The following is a 25,042-nucleotide window of genomic DNA, read 5'->3' as shown; positions in this document are numbered from 1 at the left end:
TATAATTGAATTTGTAAGTCTAATATTGTTGTTCCTCCTTTCCTTATATACTTTATTCTGTTTTATCCTTGGCTACTGTTTATGTTACCCCTGCCAGTACTTTATTTTGTTCCAAATAAAACCACTTGAAAACACCACACAGCCCGTTGAGAGCTACAGTACCTAGGTGGCGCCTAATTGAACAACAATGTAACTAAATGTATGAAAGCTATGTTACTCACAGAGCTGTGTTGGATAGTAATGTTCTTTAATTCTCTTTGGGATCCAATTAGTCATTCTAATTAGGTAAATACGGATGTAAAGTGTTTTAGTATTCAGGAACAAGCACTCAACACACACACGTTTTACCCTGGTTGAGAAGGACGGAGTGGAGTGTGTTTCTGATTGAACAGACAAACACCTAAAAGCTGAAAGCTCTGTCCTCCAACCAAGGACCTTCCTTTTAACTACAATATATATTTTACTATACACCATCCTGTTTCATTGATAACTGTCAGATATCAACTGCTATTAAGATATACAGGTACTGTACAGTACATATAAAATCAAATGTTATTGATCACATACACATGGTTAGCAGTTGTTATTGTGAGTGTAGCGAAATGCTTGTGGTGTAGCGAAATACTTGTCTGGTCTGGTATGACGTCAATTATGATTTCACACATATTGACTGGCTGATAAGGTATCATAAACTAAAGCCACTGGATACAATTGTATTATAAGATAAGAGTCAGTAACCATGTATTCATTGTCTTACAGAGAAAGATCATTGAGTTAACTGGAGCAACAATATCCAGCTCTTTTCTCTGTGAGATGTAGTGAGTCAGTAACCATGTTTTGTGAGAGCTACTGTACAGTAGCACGACAGCGTCAGTCTTCATTCAGTTCATTGAGTTCAATTATCTGAATCACCTTTTACCTACAGTACTGAATAACAGACATACTGTATCGATTAGACAGCAACAGGGATTCATAGAAGTGCTTTCATTCATGTTTTCCATGGCCCTTCCATTGCAGCTGACACACAATTAGCTGTCATTTCCCCCCTTTTTAGCTCCACCTGCTTCAGTTATAAATGGATACGAGAGAGAGAGAGAATGATCAGCAACATTCTATTCATTTATTCTTATTGATACTGATTTGCATTTCATAGTCATGATGAATCACAGTGATTTGGTAGACTTGTCTTTACAAAAATGTACAATGATTTAATAAGAAAACAGTTATTCCTGTAATGTCCCATTATAAATTCTTGCATCATCCCAATCGTTTTAAAAAAATCATATTAACTTCTAAAGTGCTGGCTTTGTTCCAATCAATCAATCAAATCAATATAAAAAGTCTTACATACTGTATGATATATTATGTATATTGATTACATGGCTAACCCCCCCCCCAGGGGGGTATGTTTAGGTTTTTCCCTAGCACTACACAGCTGATTCAAATAATCAAAGCAAGATAATGTGGGAAAAACCCTTCTCTAAGTCTCATTTGCACACTCTCTCACTGTCTTCTCTTTTGCTATCCTCTGTTCATCTCTCTCTCATCCTTTCCACATCTCCTCACATCCCTCTCTCCAGAAACAGTTGTTCCCAGTACTCTCTACACCTCCTCACCCCTGTGTATCCCTCACAGAACTCCCTCACCCCCTCCCATAGCGACTTATTCAGATACACATGAACCATCACCCTCCCCTTCACCTCCCTCCTCTCCCTCACTTTCTCAAAATGGCCGGCAAGTGCCCTCTTTGCTGAAACTAGATCAGTTCCAAACATATCGATATTGAATCTCAGCGATCCTCCCTTGTACGGGATTCGATAAGGCGGAGTGTAAAAGCTGAGGAAGGAAGGTCTTTCCGGCTTGTCGGCCAACCAGGTGAGGTTTCGCCTTGCTAAGATCTCAAGGTTGCCTTTGATTGGTTGTAAGGGCTGCCAGTCTTGGATAATGGCACCACCAGGAAGTTGAACCCTGGAGGGGAGTTCAGGATCAAGGAGGATGTTCTTCAGGTGTTGCTCATCCTCTATCAGAACCATTTGAGGGACGCACCCACCTGGCTCACTTCCTGTGGTGGAATGTAGTTTGTTCCTCAGGTGTGAGACGAATCCCTCGAAACTGTCGGCCTCCCCGATGAATGAGAGAGCAGCCTAGAGAGAGAGAGAGAGAGAGAGAGAGAAAGACAGAGGGAGATTGAGAGGGGATGGGGTGGAGAGAGAGGGAGTGGGAGAGAGAAATTAAGAGAGAGAAAGAAAAAGAGTGTGTGAAAACAGTGCAGAGCAAACATATAGACGAGAGGGATGAAGCGGAGGTAGATGTAAAAAGAAGAAAAAGAGGGGTGGTTTGACACCTGAATTACGAGTCCATTGTGGTGTTTTCCCCCTTGTGAAAGGTGCAGCAATAGTTTGTGTGTGTGTGTGTGTATCTGTGTGTGCGCGCAAGTCTCTTAGCAATACAAGCACAGCCTATCCCTAACAAGCTCCCTCAGAAACTCAATGAATAAATCATCCATTCAACTTTATTGGCTGAGGTCAAAAGTAGAGCAATATATGGAACAGGTTCCATTTGGGACGCACACTTTGACTCAGTTAAATTAGATATAACCGGTCTCCATGTGGTCCTCAATTGGACTACTACCGCAATAAACCAGTCTAAGTGTTTCCATTAGTACACAGCACTGTTTCGTATTGTATTCACCACACCAGTACCCATGACACAGGCTTGCATCCCAAATGGCACCCTATGTGCGCTGTAGTGCACTGGAGACCTATGGGCCTTGGTCAAAAGTAGTGCACTATATAGGGGATAGGGTGCCATTTAGGACAGAGACACATGCTGTTTCTTCCTTTAGTCAGGTGTTCTTTGAAAGGCAGTTGTATAGAGCACCACACAGCCACACGCTGAGACAGACTTTTAACCCCTCTGTGTTTCCAGTTATAAGATACTGACATTTGGGCTGGTTTCTAGGAAGAAATAGGAAATGCAGACAGACTGTCTGGACATTTGCCTTTCAAATGGCTTTGACACAGAAGTAAAAATTCCAAAAATAAAATTCATAGAAATACAATGTACAGAAGTGCTGACTATTTCAACCACTTTTATCACTAGAATAATATTGCCATTGATAAGCTGAGTCAGAATTTAGAGATCTGCACAGAAGGTGGAGCAGCAGGTATTCAAATACAATTCAGAGAAGTACTGTGAATCCACTTTGAGATTATGTAAGGCAATGTACACACTGTGTAATGTACACACTTTTTGACTGGGTGAACTCAGCAGAAGGTTGCTAAAAGATTATTAACTTGTTTTGATATCTCAAAGGTGCATTTCATCGATGAATTAATGTCACTGGGGTTAGGGTTGAGCCAGAAGGTGGACACTAGAGTTAGGGTTGTGGTTAATGTTAGTATAAGAATATTTTTGAAGATAAATACATAACGCAGAGGACTAGGATTAACGATCAATAGGAGTTGGTTTTCAGTTCAACATCTGTTTAGGATCTGTGGGATGTCAGTCTTGAACTCAGAGCTACGTGTGCTACATTCTGTACACTGAGTCGGGGGCAGGATACTTGATATTTGGTCATTGGCTCAGTTGTCCTGCAAGGACTTCTGATTGGTCAAACCCGGGCTAGGGTGGGGGGGTTATAAATGGCATCCTGTTCCTTTGTTCGGTGGGGAAAAGCTGAGGACAGGGGAGACTGAACATCTGAACATCTACCTCCCAGCACAACATCTTGATTTGTCCTCTGAATAAACCAATTTTTCTCCCCCTGATTTGCTTTGGAGTTTGTGTTAAATAAATACATTTTTAAAAAAAAAATATATATATATATATATATATATATTATTCAACTTTTTAAGTTAATGTAATGTCATTGTTAATTGAGAAAACCACTCTAGAAAAGGGTGTAACAGATCTTTCGGATGTGAGCATGAAAGGGATTTTAAATTCACTGTCTAGCCATTTCAAAGTAGAGCAGGAGACACGGGTGGAAAAAGTCAGACGTGACCTCTGTCCCCTGTATCTATTCTCCCACTGAATTGGGCAAGGCAGATCAGGCTTCAAGCAACTGGTCAGCACTGCCTGTCTTTGTGTCAACAGATTCCTACAGCAGTGACAAACGATGTCTTAGGCCAACCAGAACACAGGCTGTAAAAGGAAGTAAAGACAAACTTCTAGAGACAGTAATCACACATGAATCAGCATCTCCAAAACAGTTGGATGAATGGTCAAAAACTTTTAAGCATCCACGAGATGTGGTTATCAGAGTTGTGCAGGTTCCGAGTGAAACCAACAACATTATTCGTTCAGTAAAAGAGATAGCTGGTGTATGTCATTGTTGCAGGATTTCTGGTCGCTGGCAACGAGAATGTCGGAAAAGAAAAAATCTAGTTATGAGAAGTGGACAGGAGAAGAAGGGTCCGTCTAAGGGAAAATGGAATCAAGACAACAGCCCCAATGACACAATACTTGTGCAGAAATTTAAGAAGCTCTCTCCAGCTCAGCAGCAGAGTTTGCTAGATGCTGTTAGGGGTAAACTAATAGACTCCCTGGAATATATGTGAACATGATGGTTAACAACTTTGCAGTAGATTTTTTTAGTAGATAAGGGTGCTGAAGCCACTGTATTTCCCATAGCTTATGCAAAACATATATGTCCTCAGTACACGGGCAAGAAGATGAGATTAACAGGAGTGTGGGGGTGGGGGGGGACTGAGACAGATATGAAACAGACCAAACCATTATCAATTCCAATTGGTCCAATGAAGATTGATGCAGGAATCTACAGTTCAGAACCATGCTATTTGGACTACGAAGACAAATGAGTGTGAAACTTTGGATATCGAATCAGTGTGCTTGACAGGTGTTGCCCCACCTTGCACAAAACAATATCCCATTAGCAAGGAAGCTATGGACTAAAGTAGTGAGTAAAGATCTATGGGACATGGGTATAGTTGATAAGACACCATGTAATCCAGCTACTCTGATGCTTCCTCCAGATATCACATTACTTGAACACGACTGTTGTGAGTTGATGGGATCATAGAGTCATTCGTTATAAAACCCTGAGTTTATCTTATACACAGACGGTTCAAGCATTGTGGAGGGGGGTGTGAGGCAGGCTGGGCATGGGTAGTTACTACAATGGACAATGTGATAATACAAGGCACGTTAGATTTGAGAAAAGCAGATGTTCACTTTATGAGTGACACAATGCTTAACTATTGCATACAATTCACAGATCACTGCACCTGTACATAGCCCATCTGTAATATAGCCTATCCAACTACCTCATCCCCATACTGCATTTATTTATTTATCTTGCTCCTTTGCACCCCAGTACCTCTACTTGCACATTCATCTTCTGCACATCTACCATTCCAGTGTTTAATTGCTATATTGTAATTACTTCACCACCACGGCCTATTTACTGCCTTACCTCCCTTAACCTACCTCATTTGCACACACTGTATATAGACTTTTTCTACTGTAGTATTGACTGTATGTTTGTTTATTCCATGTGTAACTCTGTGTTGTTGTATGTGTCGAACTGCTTTGCTTTATCTTGGCCAGGTCGCAATTGTAAATGAGAACTTGTTCTCAACTAGCCTACCTGGTTAAATAAAGGTGAAATAAAATGTTAAAAAAATAAACAACTCTCTAATGGGGAATAACTCCCGAGGGGGGACATGACGTAGTGCCAGGACAGTGGGTGATGGTAAAAAAAAATATGTGACAGAGACATTAGGGCCAAAATGGGAAGGTCCTTAAGTTTAGCTCGTAACAAGGTCAGCAGTAAAAGTTCAAGGAAAATCAAGATGGATACATGTCATTCATTGCAAGGTTGTCCATATTCATTGCAAGGTTGTCCATTTTGATAACAAAGCGGAGCCTGGAGAATAAAGAACTGATTGATTAGCAATCGGGGGCCAATCTCGGGTGAAGAAGCATTGTAAGATGATCAGAACCCGATAAGCTTCTATGTTGTACACCACAGTCGTCATATTAGGGATATCTAGGTGAAATGTCCAACATTTTTCCTGAAAATTGGGACATGCTTACTTTGGGAAATCTATGTGAAATATCAATTTCTCTTGAAACCGGGACATGTTACTTTCACTTTTTTGTTTCCTTCGTTACAGGTTATGAGAATCTACAGTCTGAAGCAATATCCTTCGATTCAAGGACTGTACCTGAAACGATACAAGATCACCGGTCAAGTGCAACGGAAGAAGAATTCCTCACTGCCGGCAGACTGTCAGAACATCATGTCTAATAGTTATCTATGTGGGACTGATACCAGTGTGGAAGAACTGGTCACTTTTAAAGGACTTGGTGAATGATTACCTTGACAACAGGACGATTGAATATTATTGTCTTGCAGACAAGTGAACGATGTTTGAAATGATTTTACTTGTGTTTTCCATCTTATGGTATTTTCTAAAATAGCACGGGAAGTTATTAATACGGATAACTCTTTGGAAATCCTAGCTAATAGTACAGTAGTGAGTCTTGAGTTAATTACAGCTGAGATGGTTGCCATTCGGACTGGGGCGATGCAAAATCGTTTGGCCCTGGACTATCTGCTGTCCGCACAAGGGGTTACACGTGCTGTGATTGGTGCTGAATGCTGTACTTACATTCCTGATAATTCTGAGGAAATAACTGACCTAATCCAAAAGATCAGGACTGAGGGCGCTAAATATCATGATTACAATTCCAGATGATCTAGGTTTAGTCATGTGGTTGTCTTCCACATTCGGCACATGGGGAAGTTCTAGTGGGCATGATACTTCCAGTAGTGGGAGTTATGGTAATTTTTCTTATCCTCATCCAGGTTATCAAGTGTGCTATTGCCCGACGTTTGTCTGCTAAGATCCGACGGTTACGTGATAGGGGATATCATAAGAGTCATCGACCGTGTCCTTTTGGAGATGGGTGTCAGTGGTGTTCACAGGAATGTGGTGGGGATCATAATCATCACACCAAGCCTCATGATTGTGGTCCATGTGCCTGTGGTAACTATCCTCGGTGCTGTAGTGAACCATGCACCTCTCAGCTGTGGTATCACAACTGTTAATACCGGCCTACTACAACTTTGTGTGAAATCTACTTCTTATTGCAGCGGCAAGTACAATATGCCCTTTGTGTTTTATAGAAATGCAAGGTGTTTAAGAGGACAGAGGGCGCTGTTTTCATTTTGGGGGAAAATCGTACCCAATTTAAACGGCCTCGTACTCAATTCTTGCTCGTACAATATGCATATTATTATTACTATTGGATAGAAAACACTCTCTAGTTTCTAAAACCGTTTGAATTTTGTCTGTGGGTAAAACAGAACTCATTTGGCAGCACACTTTCTGACCAGGAAGTGGAAAGTCTGAAATCGATGCTGTGTTCAAGGGCCTGCCTATAAATGGGCATGATACGTATGACTATACGTGCACGTCATACACCTTCCCCTAGATGTCAAGAGGAAGTGAGAGAATAAATGAGTTAATTATCTCGGTCTGAGGTGGAATAAACCCTCTTGGAACGACGTGTCCTCCATTTTCTGTTTTCTGCAAGGCGCGTGGAGGGACCTGTTATTGCCTACTGGAAAGCTGTCGTTATGGGCGAATACTATCTCCGGCTTTGATTTTATTTGATACATGTCACAATATCATCGTAAAGTATGTTTTTTCAATATACTTTTATTAGATTATTGAAATTTATTCGGGACGTTAGGCGTGTTGCGTTGTTTGCGTTTGTTCACGAAGGAGAGCTTAGCACCACTTGGCCAGTGTGCTTGCTAATTCAAGAGGGAAAAAGAACGTTCTAATACCAAACAAAGACGGTTCTGGACAAAGGACCTCTTGTACAACATTCTGATGGAAGATCAGCAAAAGTAGGAACCATTTTGTGATGCTATTTCATATATCTGTCGAACTGTGTACTAGTAGCTTTGCGCTCAGGTTTTGGTTATTCCCTTACCATAACTAAGTCTTATGTCGTAATGAAGATATTTTTAGAATTCTAACACTGCGATTGCATTAAGAACTAATGGATCTATCGTTTCCTATACAACATGTATTTTTTTGTAATGTTTATGAATAGCTATTTGGTCAGAATAGGTGAGAGTCTAATAGAAATATCCGCACATTCTGGGAAAAATATGCTACGTTAGCACATTGTATAACCACGGATTTCAGCTCTAAATATGCACATTTTCGAACAAAACATAAGTGTATGTATAACCTGATGTTATAGGACTGTCATCTGAGGAAGGTTTATGAAGGTTAGTGAAATGTAATATCTTTTGCTGGTTTATTCGCTAACGCTAACGTGCCTATTGCTATCGCTAACGTGCCTTGATGAATGAATGCGGTAGTGTGGTAGGCTATTGTAGTAAGCTAATATAATGCTATATTGTGTTTTCGCTGTAAAACACTTAAAAAAATCGGAAATATTGGCTGGATTCACAAGATGTTTGTCTTTAATTTGCTGTACACCATCGATTTTTCAGAAAAGTTTTATGATGAGTATTTAGGTAATTCACGTTGGTCTCTATAATTACTCTGGCTGCTTCAGTGCTATTTTTGACGGTAGCTGTGATGGTAGCTGCAATGTAAAACTGATTTATACCTCAAATATGCACATTTTTCGAACAAAACATAGATTTATTGAATAACATGTTATAAGACTGTCATCTGATGAAGTTGTTTCTTGGTTAGTTTGGTTGGTTCTAGGTTAGTTTGGTTGGTTTTGTGCATGCTACCTGTGCTGTGAAAAATGTCTGTGCTTTTTTCTATTTGGAGGTGAGCTAACATAAATATACGTGGTGTTTTCCCTGTAAAACATTTTAAAAAATCGGACATGTTGGCTGGATTCACAAGATGTGTATCTTTCATTAGCTGTATTGGACTTGTTAATGTGTGAAAGTTAAATATTTCTAAAAAATATTTTTTGAATTTCGCGCTCTGCCTTTTCAGTGGAATGTGGGAGGAGTTCCGCTAGCGGAACGCCGGGGCTAGACAGGTTAACGTAAATGATTTTATGCTTACTGCTAATGTTTTTTATTCTGTCTATTTTTTCATGTTTTCTAAAAATACATTTTAACTAGATTTACTTTTAAATGGTCTAAGGGGGCATATAAGAATATTTTGAAGGTAAATACACAACGCAGAGGAAAAGCTGAGGACAGTGGACACTGAACATCTACCTCCCAGCATAACATCTTGATTTGTCCACTCTGAATAAAGCTATTTGTCTCCCCCTGATTTGCTTTGGAGTTTGTGTTATTCAAGAATAACATAAATTGCTAACATTAGGGTTAGGGTTGAACCAGGATGTGGACATGAAGATAGGGTTAGGGTTGAGGCTGGAGTTAGGGTTGAACCCGGATGTGTACATGAAGATAGGGTTAGGGTTGAGGCTGGAGTTAGGGTTGAACCAGGATGTGGACATGAAGATAGGGTTAGGGTTGAGGCTGGGGAGATACCCCAATATCTCTCTTCTGATCCTCCTATGTAAAAAATAAAATAAGTATAACAGACATTTTGCCGTAACATGAATGTACGCACTTTTACACAAGGAGTGTTGGGTACATACAGGCTACGCCGTATCATGTTAGAGATTGTGAAACGGACTTCTGTTCAAGAAAAGCATGCTATGAACACTTATGAGTACGTCTTATACCCTGACCACACCGCTCGCGTCGCGCACACGAGCGTTGCAAAATAAAATGTAGAAATCTATGTTATTCAATTATTGCACCCACACTGCTCGCGAGCGTCTGCGTTGCCAAGCGCTAAAATAGAAATCAGTTCTATTTCTGACGCAGATCGCGCTGCAAGTTCTGCCTCTCCCATCTCCTCATTGGTTTATAGAAGCAGGTACCCACGTGCCATCTCCTCATTGGTTATACCCACGTGGGTGATTGAAAGACGAACTGTGTTGCCGGTCGTCGTGGTAATACTATGAAGGTTTAGATGCCAATCACCATATAAGTTCAATGATGAAAAAGCCTGGAAGGAGGAGAGATGACTAGAAACAATTCGGTTGACCGTTTTGTGTGTGGATTAATTGTCTGAGTAGAGGACCTTGTGCATTTCAGGTAAAATAACAACTCAATGTTTATATCCCAGGACAAATTAGCTAGCAACAGCAAGCTAGCTAAATAGGACAAATGAGCTAGCAAGTGCAAGCTAACTAGCTACATTCCCATTTCCATAATTCCATTTCCTAAATTAATGTCATTGGTTCAGAGTTTGTTTTGATATTTTAACCTGCGTGTCGTGATCACGTTTGGTGTGGGGGGGACAAAATAAATGTATGCACGATGGCGCACACGCACATCCGGTTTGGGTTCCGTGTCAGGTTTATCTCAGGCTGGGGATGTTGTGGTGGATTGTCTTGGTGAAGGTAAGCGGGAGAGTCTCACAATGGGCTCTGGGAAACAGACTGTGTGGGGTGGGTAGGAGGTAGGTGGAGAGGTTAGTATTGGGGAGGGTTCAGAAGGGAAACTGTCTGGATTGGTTTTCCCTTTGTTTTGTCCGATCATCACAACTTTCTCCACCTTTACCCCTTTCTCCATAGTCACCACCCCAGAGAGGTCTTGGTGTGTATTGGGTTGGGTCCCTGTGTTGGGTTGTGGTTGAGGGTTTGGGTTAGGGTTGTGGTTGAGGGTTACGGTAAACAAAACCCTTCAAACAGTTTTCTACACCACTCAGATAAAAAAAAAGTTGAGTGTTTGTATAGTACAGTAAAGTAAATTATATATAGTAAAGTATACAGTAGTATAGTATATATTAGTATAGTATGAATTATAACTCACCCGTCTCCCTAGCTCTGTGAACTTGGATAATGCCTGTGTGGGCCCAGCTGAAGGGTCGTCAGCCTTGGTTTGTCTCTTGGTCCTGACGCTGGGGTACAGCTGCTGGATGTACTGGTCAGCAAATCTGTATATGTATACATTTCGTACATTTGTCTTTAATTTACGATGGACTTGAGCTGTGTATGTGACGTTATTTGGTGTTTACTATGTTTGTTGCTGTTCTTTTTTGTTGTTGTGTGTAAAAAAATAAAATCTGCAAACGAATAAATCATATAAAAAGATCAGCAAACCTCTGGATAACCCTAGCCACGCCACGACCCCTCTCGTTGGGGCACACCCTCAACCCCTCCACCACCACCGTACACCCCTCGTCAACGATTAGACCAGACTCCAGCGCCACCTGGGGGAGAGGGGAGGGATGACGATGGATTTAGGGATGGATGGAGGAGGCAGAGGGAGGGAAGGATGGATGGTAGAGAGGGAGGGATGGAGGGAGAGATACAGAAGGAAGAAATAGGGATGGAAGTAGAGAGAGAGAGAGAGAGAGCGAGAGCACTACACACTGACCAATTTGCCGTCTCTGCGTCCCAGTATAACCACTCTGTCAGGCTCCGTCATCCAACCGGCATAGCGATGAGGAAGGTAGTCATTCCCTCCGTAGATGTTAACAGAAATGGACATGACGTCATCGTAGTCCTTTTGTTCAGCCACCCAGAATGTCAGGCCGTCGCTCTCCCCAACACAGCTACCTGCCATGGTTTCTGTCCTGTAAAAGTTGTGGTTTACAAACAATGGAGTAAAGAATTATTGGCTATATACAGTGGGGAGAACAAGTATTTGATACACTGCCGATTTTGCAGGTTTTCCTACTTACAAAGCATGTAGAGGTCTGTAATTTTTATCATAGGTACACTTCAACTGTGAGAGACGGAATCTAAAACAAAAATCTAGAAAATCACATTGTATGATTTTTAACTAATTCCTTTGCATTTTATTGCATGACATAAGTATTTGATACATCAGAAAAGCAGAACCTAATATTTGGTACAGAAACCTTTGTTTGCAATTACAGAGATCATACGTTTCCTGTAGTTCTTGACCAGGTTTGCACACACTGCAGCAGGGATTTTGGCCCACTCCTCCATACAGACCTTCTCCAGATCCTTCAGGTTTCGGGGCTGTCGCTGGGCAATACGGAATTTCAGCTCCCTCCAAAGATTTTCTATTGGATTCAGGTCTGGAGACTGGCTAGACCACTCCAGGAACTTGAGATGCTTCTTACGGAGCCACTCCTTAGTTGCCCTGGCTGTGTGTTTCGGGTCGTTGTCATGCTGGAAGACCCAGCCACGACCCATCTTCAATGCTCTTACTGAGGGAAGGAGGTTGTTGGCCAAGATCTCGCGATACATGGCCCCATCCATCCTCCCCTCAATACGGTGCAGTCGTCCTGTCCCCTTTGCAGAAAAGCAGCCCCAAAGAATGATGTTTCCACCTCCATGCTTCACGTTTGGGATGGGTTCTTGGGGTTGTACTCATCCTTCTTCTTCCTCCAAACACAGCGAGTGGAGTTTAGACCAAAAAGTTATATTTTTGTCTCATCAGACCACATGACCTTCTCCCATTCCTCCTCTGGATCATCCAGATGGTCATTGGCAAACTTCAGACGGGCCTGGACATGCGCTGGCTTGAGCAGGGGGACCTTGCGTGCGCTGCAGGATTTTAATCCATGACGGCGTAGTGTGTTACTAATGGTTTTCTTTGAGACTGTGGTCCCAGCTCTCTTCAGGTCATTGCCCAGGTCCTGCCGTGTAGTTCTGGGCTGATCCCTCACCTTCCTCATGATCATTGATGCCCCACGAGGTGATATCTTGCATGGAGCCCCAGACCGAGGGTGATTGACCGTCATCTGAACTTCTTCCATTTTCTAATAATTGCGCCAACAGTTGTTGCCTTCTCACCAAGCTGCTTGCCTATTGTCCTGTAGCCCATCCCAGCCTTGTGCAGGTCTACAATTTTATCCCTGATGTCCTTACACAGCTCTCTGGTCTTGGCCATTGTGGAGAGGTTGGAGTCTGTTTGATTGAGCGTGTGGACAGGTGTCTTTTATACAGGTAACGAGTTCAAACAGGTGCAGTTAATACAGGTAATGAGTGGAGAACAGGAGGGCTTCTTAAAGAAAAACTAACAGGTCTGTGAGAGCCGGAATTCTTACTGGTTGGTAGGTGATCAAATACTTATGTCATGCAATAAAATGCAAATTAATTACTTAAAAATCATACAATGTGATTTTCTGGATTTTTGTTTTAGATTCTGTCTCTCACAGTTGAAGTGTACCTATGATAAAAATTACAGACCTCTACATGCTTTGTAAGTAGGAAAACCTGCAAAATCGGCAGTGTATCAAATACTTGTTCTCCCCACTGTATCAGTGATCAGCAACTGGTCAATCGCGATCGACTGGTTGATCTCCAAGGCATTCCTAGTCAATCGGCAAACATTTATGTAAAAAAAAAAAAAAAACATGAAGACTTACATTTGTTTTAATTTATTTTTGCTGTTTATTGTTGTTTTTGTTTTTAGAGGGTGTTGCGGTAGGTGCAGCCGATTCAGCTGCCCTGCGCACTGGATAGGTGAAGTGTTCCCATTTTTTCCCCCGAAGGGTCCAGAGAGCAACTCAAGTGTACTACAAGCCTACTGCTGGCCAATCGCATGGCTCAGATTACAGTGTCTGCAGTAACGTAGCAGGTGTAAAAGAAAGGTACAGCAAAGTTGATATTGTGAGATTTCAAAACGTTTAAAACCATGACTAGAGAGAGACTGTCAATGAATGCAGCAAAGAGCTGCTGTTTTTATGAGTGAGTTCCTGTTTAAAGTTCCTACTCAGCACTGTCAACACTTTTTATTCAACACTTTTATGAGCAATAAAATGCAACCTCATCCTACTTCCACTTGCGCTACAACCAGCACTGCAGCTGTAATGAATGAGTAGGAAAGTGTATCGATAGGCTTGCGTTGTTATTATTAGTGGCAGGGGTCTTTTTTAATATCGAGGAATATGTCACTCTGTTCATAGGAGTAACAACAATTTGTGCACGAGGCAGAAATAATACAGTGCCACCTGAGTTTTGCCCTCACCTGGAAGACGGTAGAGGTGTGCAGTTCGCAAACAATTCATTATTTTTGATCAACGCTTTTTGACCTGCTCGTGAATATGTTCATTTTAGTTGTTATTTTGACCTGCTAGTGCTGGCCGCAATGAGTCCTTCAGCAGGATTAATGCACGCTCCTCTGGCTCCAGAGACGTGCTCCGACCACCAACGGTCTGTCATATGCGCGCAGGAAAATAGATCAAGAGCATAGAGAAGAAAAATACATGTTTAGAAATGATAATTGATCGCATGGTGCAAAAATGACTGCAGTTAATTGATTATTGAATGTTATGGATACAGCTTTGTAGAACCAAAACTTACATTACACAGCCTCCGCTTAACAAACTCGAACACGATTCGTTTTGGGGTTGCAGTTCACGAACGACTGTGCTTATCATCTTGCCTGGCTACCCATACTTCTTGCTCTGGCCAACGCAACCGGACATTCGTTTCTTCTCCACAATGAGAAGTATGTAGCGAATAACAGAGCAGCGGAATCATTTTGTGTGTCGTCAGGCTAATTATCATCCTCACGGCAGTCAAGCAATGCATTCCACCAAGAGTCATTCATAATCTAGTCCAGTTACGGCCACAACTAGACCTCGTTTCAAATGTACCAAGAAATAATCGTATTGGTATGCCTAGCAATCAACAAAGTATTCAAACCCCTTTACTTTTCCCACATTTTGTTGTGTTACAGCCTCAATTTAAAATGGACGAAATGTAGATGTGTTTGTCACTGGCCTACACATAATACCACATAATGTCTGTGTCAAAATTATGTTTTTTACAAATTAATTAAAAATGAAAAGCTGAAATGTCTTAAGTTAATACGTATTCAACCCCTTTGTTATGGAAAGCCTAAATAAATTCAAGAGTAAAGATTTGCTTAACGAGTCACACAGCGGATTCATGGACATGGACACATGGACTCACTCTGTGTGCAATAATAGTGTTTAACATGGTTTTTGAATGACTACCTCATCTCTGTACCCCACACATGCAATTATCTGTAAGGTCCTTCAGTCGAGGAGTGAATTTTAAACAGATTCAACCACAAAGACCAAGGAAGTTTTCCAATGCCTCGCAAAGGGCACCTACCTATTGGGTATATTGGTAAAACAATTGAAAACATTGAATATCCCTTTGACCATGGTGAAGTTATTAATTACAGGTTAGATGGTTTATCAAAACACCCAGTCATTACAATGATACAGGTGTCCTTCCTAACTCAGTTGCCGGAGAGGAAGGAAACCGCTCAGGGATTTCACAATGAGGCCAATGGTGCCTTTAAAACACTTAGAGTTTATTTGCTGTACTAGGAGAAAACTGAGGATGGATCAACAACATTGTAATTACTCCACAATATATAACAACCTAATTGACAGAGTGAAAAGAAGGAAGCTTGTACAGAATACAAATATTCCTAAAAATGCATCCTGTTTGCAACAAGGCACTAAAGTCATAATGCAAAAAAAATGTGGCCAAGCAATTAACTTATGGTCCTGAATAGAAACCATTATGTTTGGTGCAAATCCAATACAACACAATACTAAGTACCACTCTCCATATTTTCAAGCATAGTGGTGGCTGCATCATGTTATGGGTATGCTTGTTATCGTTAAGAGATGGGAAGTTTTTCAGGATAAAAATTAAATGGAATAGAGCTAAGCACAGGCAAAATCCTTGAGGAAAACTCAGTTCAGTCTGCTTTCCACCAGACACTGGGAGATGAATTCACATTTCAGCAGGACAATAACCTAAAACACAAGGCCAAATCTACACTGGAGTTGCTTACCAAGAAGACAGTGAATGTTCTTGAGTGGCCGAGTTACAGTTTTTACTTAAATCTTCTTGAAAATCTATGACAAGACTTGAAAATAGTTGTCGAGCAATGATCAACATTCAATTTGACAGAGCTTGAAGAATTTTGAAAAGAATAAATGGGCAAATACTGTACAATCCAGGTGTGCAAAGGTCTTAGAAACTTACACAGAAAGACTCACAGCTGTAATTCCTGCCAACAGTGATTCTAACATGTATTGACTCAGGGGTGTGAACACTTATGTAAATTAGATGTTTCTGTTTTCATTTTCAATACATTTGCAAAAATGTCTAAAAACATGTTTTCACTTTGTCATTATGGGTATTGTGTGTAGGATGAGTGAGATTAAAAATATATATTTAATCCAATTTGAATAATGCAAAGAAAAATGGTCTGAACAACAATGCATTGGCAGGGCAATTCAAGCAAAGCCAAAATGCGGTGATAATGTATTGGGCCTATAGCCTTCTGCACAAACCTCATTGCTACAGTACTGTTTTTAGGGTAATGTTGCATAGGCTTACGTTTTTTTAAGTCATTTAAAAAAAATCAGAGCAATAGATCTCGGCTTGCATTTTGACTCAGAAAGTGATCTTGAGGGCCTCCCGGGTGGCGCAGTGGTCTAGGGCACTGCATCCCAGGCTCTGTCGCAGCCGGCCGCGACCGGGAGGTCTGTGGGGCGACACAATTGGCCTAGGGAGGGTTTGGCCGGTAGGGATATCCTTGTCTCATCGCGCTCCAGCGACTCCTGTGGCGGGCCGGGCGCAGTGCACGCTAACCAAGGGGGCCAGGTGCACGGTGTTTCCTCCGACACATTGGTGCGGCTGGCTTCCGGGTTGGAGGCGCGCTGTGTTAAGAAGCAGTGCGGCTTGGTTGGGTTGTGCTTCGGAGGACGCGTGGCTTTCGAACTTCGTCTCTCCCGAGCCCGTACGGGAGTTGTAGCGATGAGACAAGATAGTAATTACTAGCGATTGGATACCACGAAAAATTGGGGAGAAAAGGGGATAAAATTTAAAGAACAAAAAATGATTAAAAAAAAAAGAAATAAAAAAAAGAAAGTGATCTTGACTAAGAAAATGTTGGTGACCATTGCTATATATAATTAATTTAAAAGTAAAAAAAATGGATTGAGAATGTTAAGTATTGCTGCTTGTTATCATCTAGTTAAATAAACGTATTTCCGGCATCTGTATGCTTGTCGATTTCTGTGTCTTTATGCGTACGTGTCAGTGAAAGTGTTGAGGAGTAGTGAGCTACATATAGTTCAACTGGTAATTTAACTACATTTTGCAGTAGCTTCCCACTAGGCAAAAACTGGTTAAATCAACATTGTTTCCACGCCATTTCAACCTCCAAAAAGTATGTGATGACGTTGAATCAACGTGGGAAACATATTAGATTTGCAAAATGTTAACATAAGGGCATTTCGTCTTTTTTCACCCAACTTTTAGTCTAAATCCAGTGACATGGTGATTTTTTTGTTGTTGATTTCATGTTGAATTCACATTGACAACTCAACCACATGTAAACCTGTGCCCAGGGGGTTGGTGGTAGTTGAACTAAATTCAAATCTAGGAAGTGTTTTCAGTAGTTAATAAAAAATGTAATAAAACAAAGTATTGGTGAATTAGGCAATCATTTCCTTTCTTTTTCAGCTTCAGACTGGCCTATTTCTCACTTGAAACATCGTTTTTGTGTTTAATAGTGTTTTTTGTGTTTTTGTGTTAATAGGCTAAATTACACTATGTAGTGAACTACTTTTTCAAAGTAACTTAAATTAAGTCAACAGTATTTTTCTTAAAGGTAGATTTAGTGTAGCTTAACTTCTTCCAGTGTGAAGTAATTGCTAACTTGGTAAACAGTATTTTCAGAGTAGCTTCCCCAACACCGGTCAGTGTCCCACGTCGGTTCTAAAGTAAGGTGACCAGATTTCTGAAATGAAAACCGGGGACATTTCCAGTTCGGTGGTCAATATATAATTAAAATAGCCAATGTTATATTATCTATGAAATAAAAAAGGGGGACAATTCCGGTTTCATGTATTTATTCTAACAGGCACACTGTGATACAGAGAAAATAACTATATTACAGAAACGCTACAGACAAGACAGAACTGTACGATCTGAACAGCCATTCAGTGGTCCTGGTAGAATAAGAGCAAAAGAGAACATGAGCAAAATTGAAAAAACAGACAATAGTATATGTGAAATACTTAACATAGTAAAGAAATAAGATGCTGATGAGATTGGTAACTACATAATATACTTATACCAACCTAATCTGTATATTTCTCAGAAGAAGGTATCTTCTTCAGGATTGCTATGTCTTTGGCTAGCTTCTCCATGAACTCCTGGCAGGGGAGGTTGAAGTTTATCTTCACAATAAGCATGGCCTTGATGGTAGGAACAGTGAACCTATTTCTTGCTGCTGTCCATAGATCATTCATTTGGGAGAACACTCTCTCGACTGGTGCATTACTTCCAGGTAAGCACATGACAACAGACGCTAATCTAGCCAGGTTAGTGTGTGGGATGTCATTCTCTTTGAAGTGGGTAACCACCGTGCTCCATCTCCGACGGTGTCTCAGATGTTTTCCATTCTTCAAGCGATCCCCCTTTAGGAACTCTTGCAGGCCAGTAACCTCGTCACACAATGCATCCTCATTGATGGTCACATTGGGGCATTTTTCCTGATGTGTGCCTGCCTGCTGCCTTCTGGATCTCTTCACGCAGAGGTTGCCTTTTTAAAAGGAGACAATGTAAATATTTTAGATTATCTGTGTGCTTTCCCCATGCTTGCAAGTAGTTCACAGCCGTAGTGAAGAATGATTGTGATGTTTTGAGAAAGCTCTCTTTAGACATGGCTCCATTTCCCTCTAGCTCTCTCAGAAGTCCTCTGACCAAAACTGGAATGAAGTTGTCATCACGTCTTGAGTTGAATTTTGCCTCAACGTTTCTCCGAATTGCAGCAGACTCCACAGCACCGTGGTCCTGGCCTCCAAGCATCTTGATTGTGTCACTGAATACGGTCAAGTTTCCATGGACAAAGGCCAGCCAAAGTTCAGTCAGTGGATCTTTGAACATTGTTCACAGGACAACAGGGCATTTGTCTTCAGAAATAAAAAAGGATTTCAATGGCACATACATTTTCAGCACTCTTTCTAGAGCAGGGATCATGGACATCCAACAAACATTGCTGTGTCCTAAAATGTTATGGTACTCCTGGCCAACAAACTCAAAAGCCCTTCAGTCTTTCTACTCTGACGGTGAAAATATGAACATATCCAAATATCTTTTTGAGCAGGTACTCAACATCATATCCAACGCTGTTCTGGCCGTGTTATGAATGATGTGGGCAGGTACTCAACATCATATCCAACGCTGTTCTGGCCGTGTTATGAATGATGTGGGCAGGTACTCAACATCATATCCAACGCTGTTCTGGCCGTGTTATGAATGATGTGGGCAGGTACTCAACATCATATCCAACGCTGTTCTGGCCGTGTTATGAATGATGTGGGCAGGTACTCAACATCATATCCAACGCTGTTCTGGTCGTGTTATGAATGATGTGGGCAGGTACTCAACATCATATCCAACGCTGTTCTGGTCGTGTTATGAATGATGTGGGCAGGTACTCAACATCATATCCAAAGCTGTTCTGGCCGTGTTATGAATGATGTGGGCAGGTACTCAACATCATATCCAACGCTGTTCTGGCCGTGTTATGAATGATGTGGGCAGGTACTCAACATCATATCCAACGCTGTTCTGGTCGTGTTATGAATGATGTGGGCAGGTACTCAACATCATATCCAACGCTGTTCTGGTCGTGTTATGAATGATGTGGGAAGGTACTCAACATCATATCCAAAGCTGTTCTGGCCGTGTTATGAATGATGTGGGCAGGTACTCAACATCATATCCAACGCTGTTCTGGCCGTGTTATGAATGATGTGGGCAGGTACTCAACATCATATCCAACGCTGTTCTGGCCGTGTTATGAATGATGTGGGCAGGTACTCAACATCATATCCAACGCTGTTCTGGCCGTGTTATGAATGATGTGGGCAGGTACTCAACATCATATCCAACGCTGTTCTGGCCGTGTTATGAATGATGTGGGCAGGTACTCAACATCATATCCAATGCTGTTCTGGCCGTGTTATGAATGATGTGGGCAGGTACTCAACATCATATCCAACGCTGTTCTGGCCGTGTTATGAATGATGTGGGCAGGTACTCAACATCATATCCAACGCTGTTCTGGCCGTGTTATGAATGATGTGGGCAGGTACTCAACATCATATCCAACGCTGTTCTGGCCGTGTTATGAATGATGTGGGCAGGTACTCAACATCATATCCAACGCTGTTCTGGCCGTGTTATGAATGATGTGGGCAGGTACTCAACATCATATCCAACGCTGTTCTGGCCGTGTTATGAATGATGTGAGCAGGTACTCAACATCATATCCAACGCTGTTCTGGTCGTGTTATGAATGATGTGGGCAGGTACTCAACATCATATCCAACGCTGTTCTGGCCGTGTTATGAATGATGTGGGCAGGTACTCAACATCATATCCAACGCTGTTCTGGCCGTGTTATGAATGATGTGGGCAGGTACTCAACATCATATCCAACGCTGTTCTGGCCGTGTTATGAATGATGTGGGCAGGTACTCAACATCATATCCAACGCTGTTCTGGCCGTGTTATGAATGATGTGGGCAGGTACTCAACATCATATCCAACGCTGTTCTGGCCGTGTTATGAATGATGTGGGCAGGTACTCAACATCATATCCAACGCTGTTCTGGCCGTGTTATGAATGATGTGGGCAGGTACTCAACATCATATCCAACGCTGTTCTGGCCGTGTTATGAATGATGTGGGCAGGTACTCAACATCATATCCAACGCTGTTCTGGCCGTGTTATGAATGATGTGGGCAGGTACTCAACATCATATCCAACGCTGTTCTGGCCGTGTTATGAATGATGTGGGCAGGTACTCAACATCATATCCAACGCTGTTCTGGCCGTGTTATGAATGATGTGGGCAGGTACTCAACATCATATCCAACGCTGTTCTGGCCGTGTTATGAATGATGTGGGCAGGTACTCAACATCATATCCAACGCTGTTCTGGCCGTGTTATGAATGATGTGGACAGGTACTCAACATCATATCCAACGCTGTTCTGGCCATGTTATGAATGATGTGGGCAGGACAACCTAAGCCAATCACCTCCCGCTGCAGAGCATTTATAACTTTGGTATGGACATTGACCCTCCCCAACCTATTCAGTCCTCCAAAGTTGGTATTTGTTGTCGGCAGAGAATGTTTTCCAGGTTACATTTTTAGATGAACACCAGGACCTCAGCTGCAATCTCCTCTGCTGTTTCTCCATTCAATTCAACAAAATCAAGCAGTTTTGTTTCCACAGATGTGCTGCCATCATATATCTTACATATGACTACTATTGGCAGCAGCTTTACATGTCCATGATTGGACGCATCAATGGACAGGGACACAAATTCAACCTGGTCTAGGTCCTGTGCTACCAAAGTGGTTGCCCATGGTGCTAACACGTTACTCAATATGGCGTCACATTTTGTCCTAGCACATGTGAACTTTGGCTCACAAAGCTTCCGTGTCAGTTGTGCTGTGCAGTCCATAGATCTGTAACTATGATTGTGTCACAGTGTGGTATGGAAAGACACCCTCCTGCACAGCTAAACCATATTCTTCTTGGGAAGGCTCTACCTTCTTGAAGAATGTGGTGACAGAGGGCATAGGGCATACCAACACGGGCAATCAGAGGCGTTATGCTTTTTCGTCTGCTGATGTTCTACCACTGCCGTTCTTCTCCGGCTGCCAATTGAAAGAGAGGAATTACAAAGGGTGCAGTGAACAATTCTATCGTCTTGACCTGAGCGTATAAATGGAAATTCTCTCATGTTTTTCATAAGTGCATTTCCGTTTCTTGGAAAGAGTCATTGTATCTCCTCTGTCTGTTCTTCTTCACTCTCCTTTCTTCACTCTCCTTGTGTCACTCTTCTTACTCTCTTAACTTGTTCTTCTCCTCCAATCTTTCTCCTCCTCTTTTCTTCACTCGTCTTCCTTTCCTTCTCTTCACCTTTCCACCTCACTCTTCTACACTCTCCTTGCTTCACTCTTTTTACTCCCTTAATTTTTCCTTCTCCTTTCTCTCCAATCTGTATTAATAAACAGCATACTATTAGATAAAATACTTTGGTTAATTGATTCCCATTGCTTGCCTCATTTTTGTATTTTATCTCAAAAACATTGTTTGGAATAATAAATTGGCAGGCTCTGTAACCATATCTTTACCTTTCCTCCTCTGTCTCCTTCACTCTCCTTCCTCTCCACTACTAATGTTATCCATGAACATTTCTAAATATATTTTCACACTACTTATTATAATGCCAAACCATTAAAATTGTAATCTACAAAAATATTCTCAGAATTAATTGTGCATTCATTTAATATAATCATATTTTCAAAATAGCCCGTCCACTGCATGTTTACATGTGAACGTTTTTTAACCTAGCTACCATAACAGTAACTTAGCTAGCTAACTTAGTCTACATAGCTAACGTTAGCTAGCATAACCTATTTAAAACCTTATAGAGCAGATCATCTATCTATATAATAAATTGTGACTTAACATCACTAGCTAGTATCTCAAACGATCTCAAACGAGTGTAACTTACCTGGCTTGAAAAGACGTTTGTGGTGATGTTGTGGATTCACTTGACACTTGCTAGCTTCTGGCCGAGTTTTCCACTAAAACTATGAGCAAGTAGGTAGTAGAAGAAGAGTGAATGAAGCTGCTATAGCGAGCACCCCCTCTACTGGACAAAACAAGCACAACGCGATTGAGACGTCAGCCGGTAGGCTCTGCTGCCCGGTCTTTCTTGCCAAGTAAAATATTTCACTTTGCGGTCTGTTTTTAACGCACAGTTAAAAACGGGGACATTTCCGGGGACAGCTCCAGCCGGGGACAGGCCACCAAAAACGGGGACTGTCCCCGGTGAATGGGGACGTCTGGTCACCCTATTCTAAAGCCATTTAGTGTCCTAGCTGTTACTTTGCAACATCACCACCCTGAATTTACTGTAGGCTTGTAATTTACTGTAGGCTTGTAATCAGACAGACAGGCAGCAGGTGTAGTTAGACATTCAACACAGAACAATACACGCAGGCTATGTCAGCCAATATCGAAAACCAATCATTTTAGGCTATATAGGGATCCGTTTTCAATGCACCCCAACAAAACATACAACTTTGTTGTTGCAATGTTACAATTACTTTTCCATTAAGAAGTTGTTAAACATAGGGCTAGACTTGCAAACACTGGACATTATCACAATAGCAGACGTTTTCTCATTGCAACTTTACCCGAAAAATAATATGATATCAAAAAAATGAACTTTATGTGTAAAGAATCTATATACAGAGAATGAACAACGTTTCATACCCCGTGACTTGCTTTGCCGCCTGGAAATCCTTGAGTTTACTAGTAATCTGCCAGCAGCACAAAAAATAACGTCATATTTATATGGTAATGAGAAACCTTCAAAATAAAAGCCCTCATTTCAAAACATTGCAATATGGTTAAATCATTCAAAAGATGTTTAATTTTCAGCAATGGTCACTTTTGTTGTCCCAACAATAAAAGGCTATTAGTAATTTATGTCTCAGCTAATGTGGGGTGGAAAATATTCAGTAGAGTCTCTACTAACCAAATATGGTTAGTTTTTGAGGGGGATAATGTCACACGGTCTGCTGCTGGCTTTTCACTCTATCCGCTATATAGCCTCCAATACAAAACACTGTTATAGACTGTACATGGGATACATATTGGCTTGTAGAGAGAACTTTTCTACCTGTCTCAGCTAAAGTGAGGTGAAAAATACTTAGTAGGGTCTCTACTAACTCGATATGGTTAGTTTTGGATGGGGACCGTGTCGTACATATCCAGCAACACAGCTTTAAATGACTTGGTACTATCCATTGTCCTGAAATCAATACCCACTCAACAACAAAAAAGAATCACAAAAGCTAAATGTTTTTTTATCAAAATGTTAAGTGTAATGGATATTAACCAGGCTATTAGGACACGGTGTCATTTTACTTTTTACCCTGCAATATCCAATTGATAGTTACAGTCTTGTCCCATCACTGCAACTCCCCTATGGACTCGGGGGAGGCGAAGAACGAGAGCATGCGTCCTCCTAGTGCATTCGGAAAGTATTCAGACCCCTTGACTTTTCCCACATTTTGTTAGGTTACAGCCTTATTCTAAAATTGATTAAATTAAACAAATCCCTCATCAATCTAAACACAATACCCCATAATGACAAAGTAAAAACAGTTTTTTTGAAATGTTTGCAAATGTATTAAAAAACAGAATTACCTTATTTAGATAAGTGTTCAGACCCTTTGCTATGAGACTCGAAATTGAGCTTGAGTGCATCCTGTTTCCATTGATCATCCTTGAGATGTTTCTACAACTTGATTTGTCTCCAAATGTGGTTAAATTCAATTGATTGGACATGATTTGGAAAGGCACACACCTGTCTATATAAGGTCCCACAGTTGGCAGTGCATGTCAGAGCAAAAACCAAGCCATGAGGTCAACGGAATTGTCCGTAGAGCTCAGAGACATGATTGTGTTGAGGCGCAGATCTGGGGAAGGGTACCAAAACATTTCGTCAGGATTGAATGTCCCCAAGAACACAGTGGCCTCCATCATTGTTAAATGGAAGATGTTAGGAACCACCAAAACTCTTCCTATAGCTGTCCGCCAGGCCAAACTGAGCCATCGTGGGATGAAGGGTCTTGGTCAGGCCTTCACCAAGAACCCGATGGTCACTCTGACAGAGCTGCAGAGCTCACTCTGTGGAGATGGAAAACCTTGCAGGTGGACACCCATCTCTACAGCACTCCACCAATCAGGCCTTTATGGTAGAGTGGCCAGACGGAAGCCACTCCTCAGTAAAAGGCACATGACAGCCCGCTTGGAGTTTGCCAAAAGACACCTAAAGGACACTCAGACCATGAGAAACAAGATTCTCTGGTCTGATGAATCCAAGATGAAATTCTTTAGCCTGAACGCCAAGCTTCACATCTGGAGGAAACCTGACACCATCCCTACGGTGAAGCATGGTGGTGGCAGGATGTTTTTCAGCAGCAGGGACTGGGAGACTAGTCAGGATCAAGGGCAAG

At 41.5% G+C, this 25,042-nt stretch overlaps 1 protein-coding gene across 3 annotated transcripts; it reads right to left on the bottom strand.

Moving 5' to 3' along the window:
* Positions 1-1,106: 1,106 nt before the first annotated feature.
* On the bottom strand, positions 1,107-23,338 carry LOC139534876 (histidine N-acetyltransferase-like). Of its 3 annotated transcripts, none has more exons than XM_071334391.1 (5): positions 23,292-23,338; positions 11,381-11,579; positions 11,104-11,213; positions 10,814-10,937; positions 1,107-2,144 (listed from the first exon to the last, which is right to left on the bottom strand). In XM_071334391.1, the coding sequence occupies exons 2-5, from the start codon at positions 11,567-11,569 to the stop codon at positions 1,563-1,565; spliced, it is 1,005 nt and encodes a 334-aa protein (XP_071190492.1). In that variant the 5' UTR covers positions 11,570-11,579; positions 23,292-23,338; the 3' UTR covers positions 1,107-1,562. The 3 variants fall into 3 exon arrangements, with proteins under 3 accessions (XP_071190492.1, XP_071190491.1, XP_071190493.1); XM_071334390.1 differs by lacking the exon at positions 23,292-23,338 and adding an exon at positions 22,525-22,712; XM_071334392.1 differs by lacking the exon at positions 23,292-23,338 and adding an exon at positions 18,063-20,113.
* Positions 23,339-25,042: the final 1,704 nt, after the last annotated feature.

Source organism: Salvelinus alpinus, chromosome 11 (assembly GCF_045679555.1).
Source record: "Salvelinus alpinus chromosome 11, SLU_Salpinus.1, whole genome shotgun sequence".
NCBI lineage: Eukaryota > Metazoa > Chordata > Actinopteri > Salmoniformes > Salmonidae > Salvelinus > Salvelinus alpinus.
The sequence above is the reverse complement of the archived record's forward strand: the minus strand, read 5'-3'. Positions and strand labels throughout refer to the sequence as shown.

What these genes read in the sequence shown, in the direction of transcription:
- LOC139534876 (XM_071334391.1), bottom strand. Translation starts at nt 11,569, where the DNA reads ATGGCAGGTAGCTGTGTTGGGGAGAGCGACGGCCTGACATTCTGGGTG. An exon ending in GACGCAGAGACGGCAAATTG is followed by an intron (nt 11,214 to 11,380) that starts GTCAGTGTGTAG and finishes CCTCTCCCCCAG; the next exon opens with GTGGCGCTGGAGTCTGGTCT. An exon ending in GTGGCTAGGGTTATCCAGAG is followed by an intron (nt 10,938 to 11,103) that starts GTTTGCTGATCT and finishes ATACATATACAG; the next exon opens with ATTTGCTGACCAGTACATCC.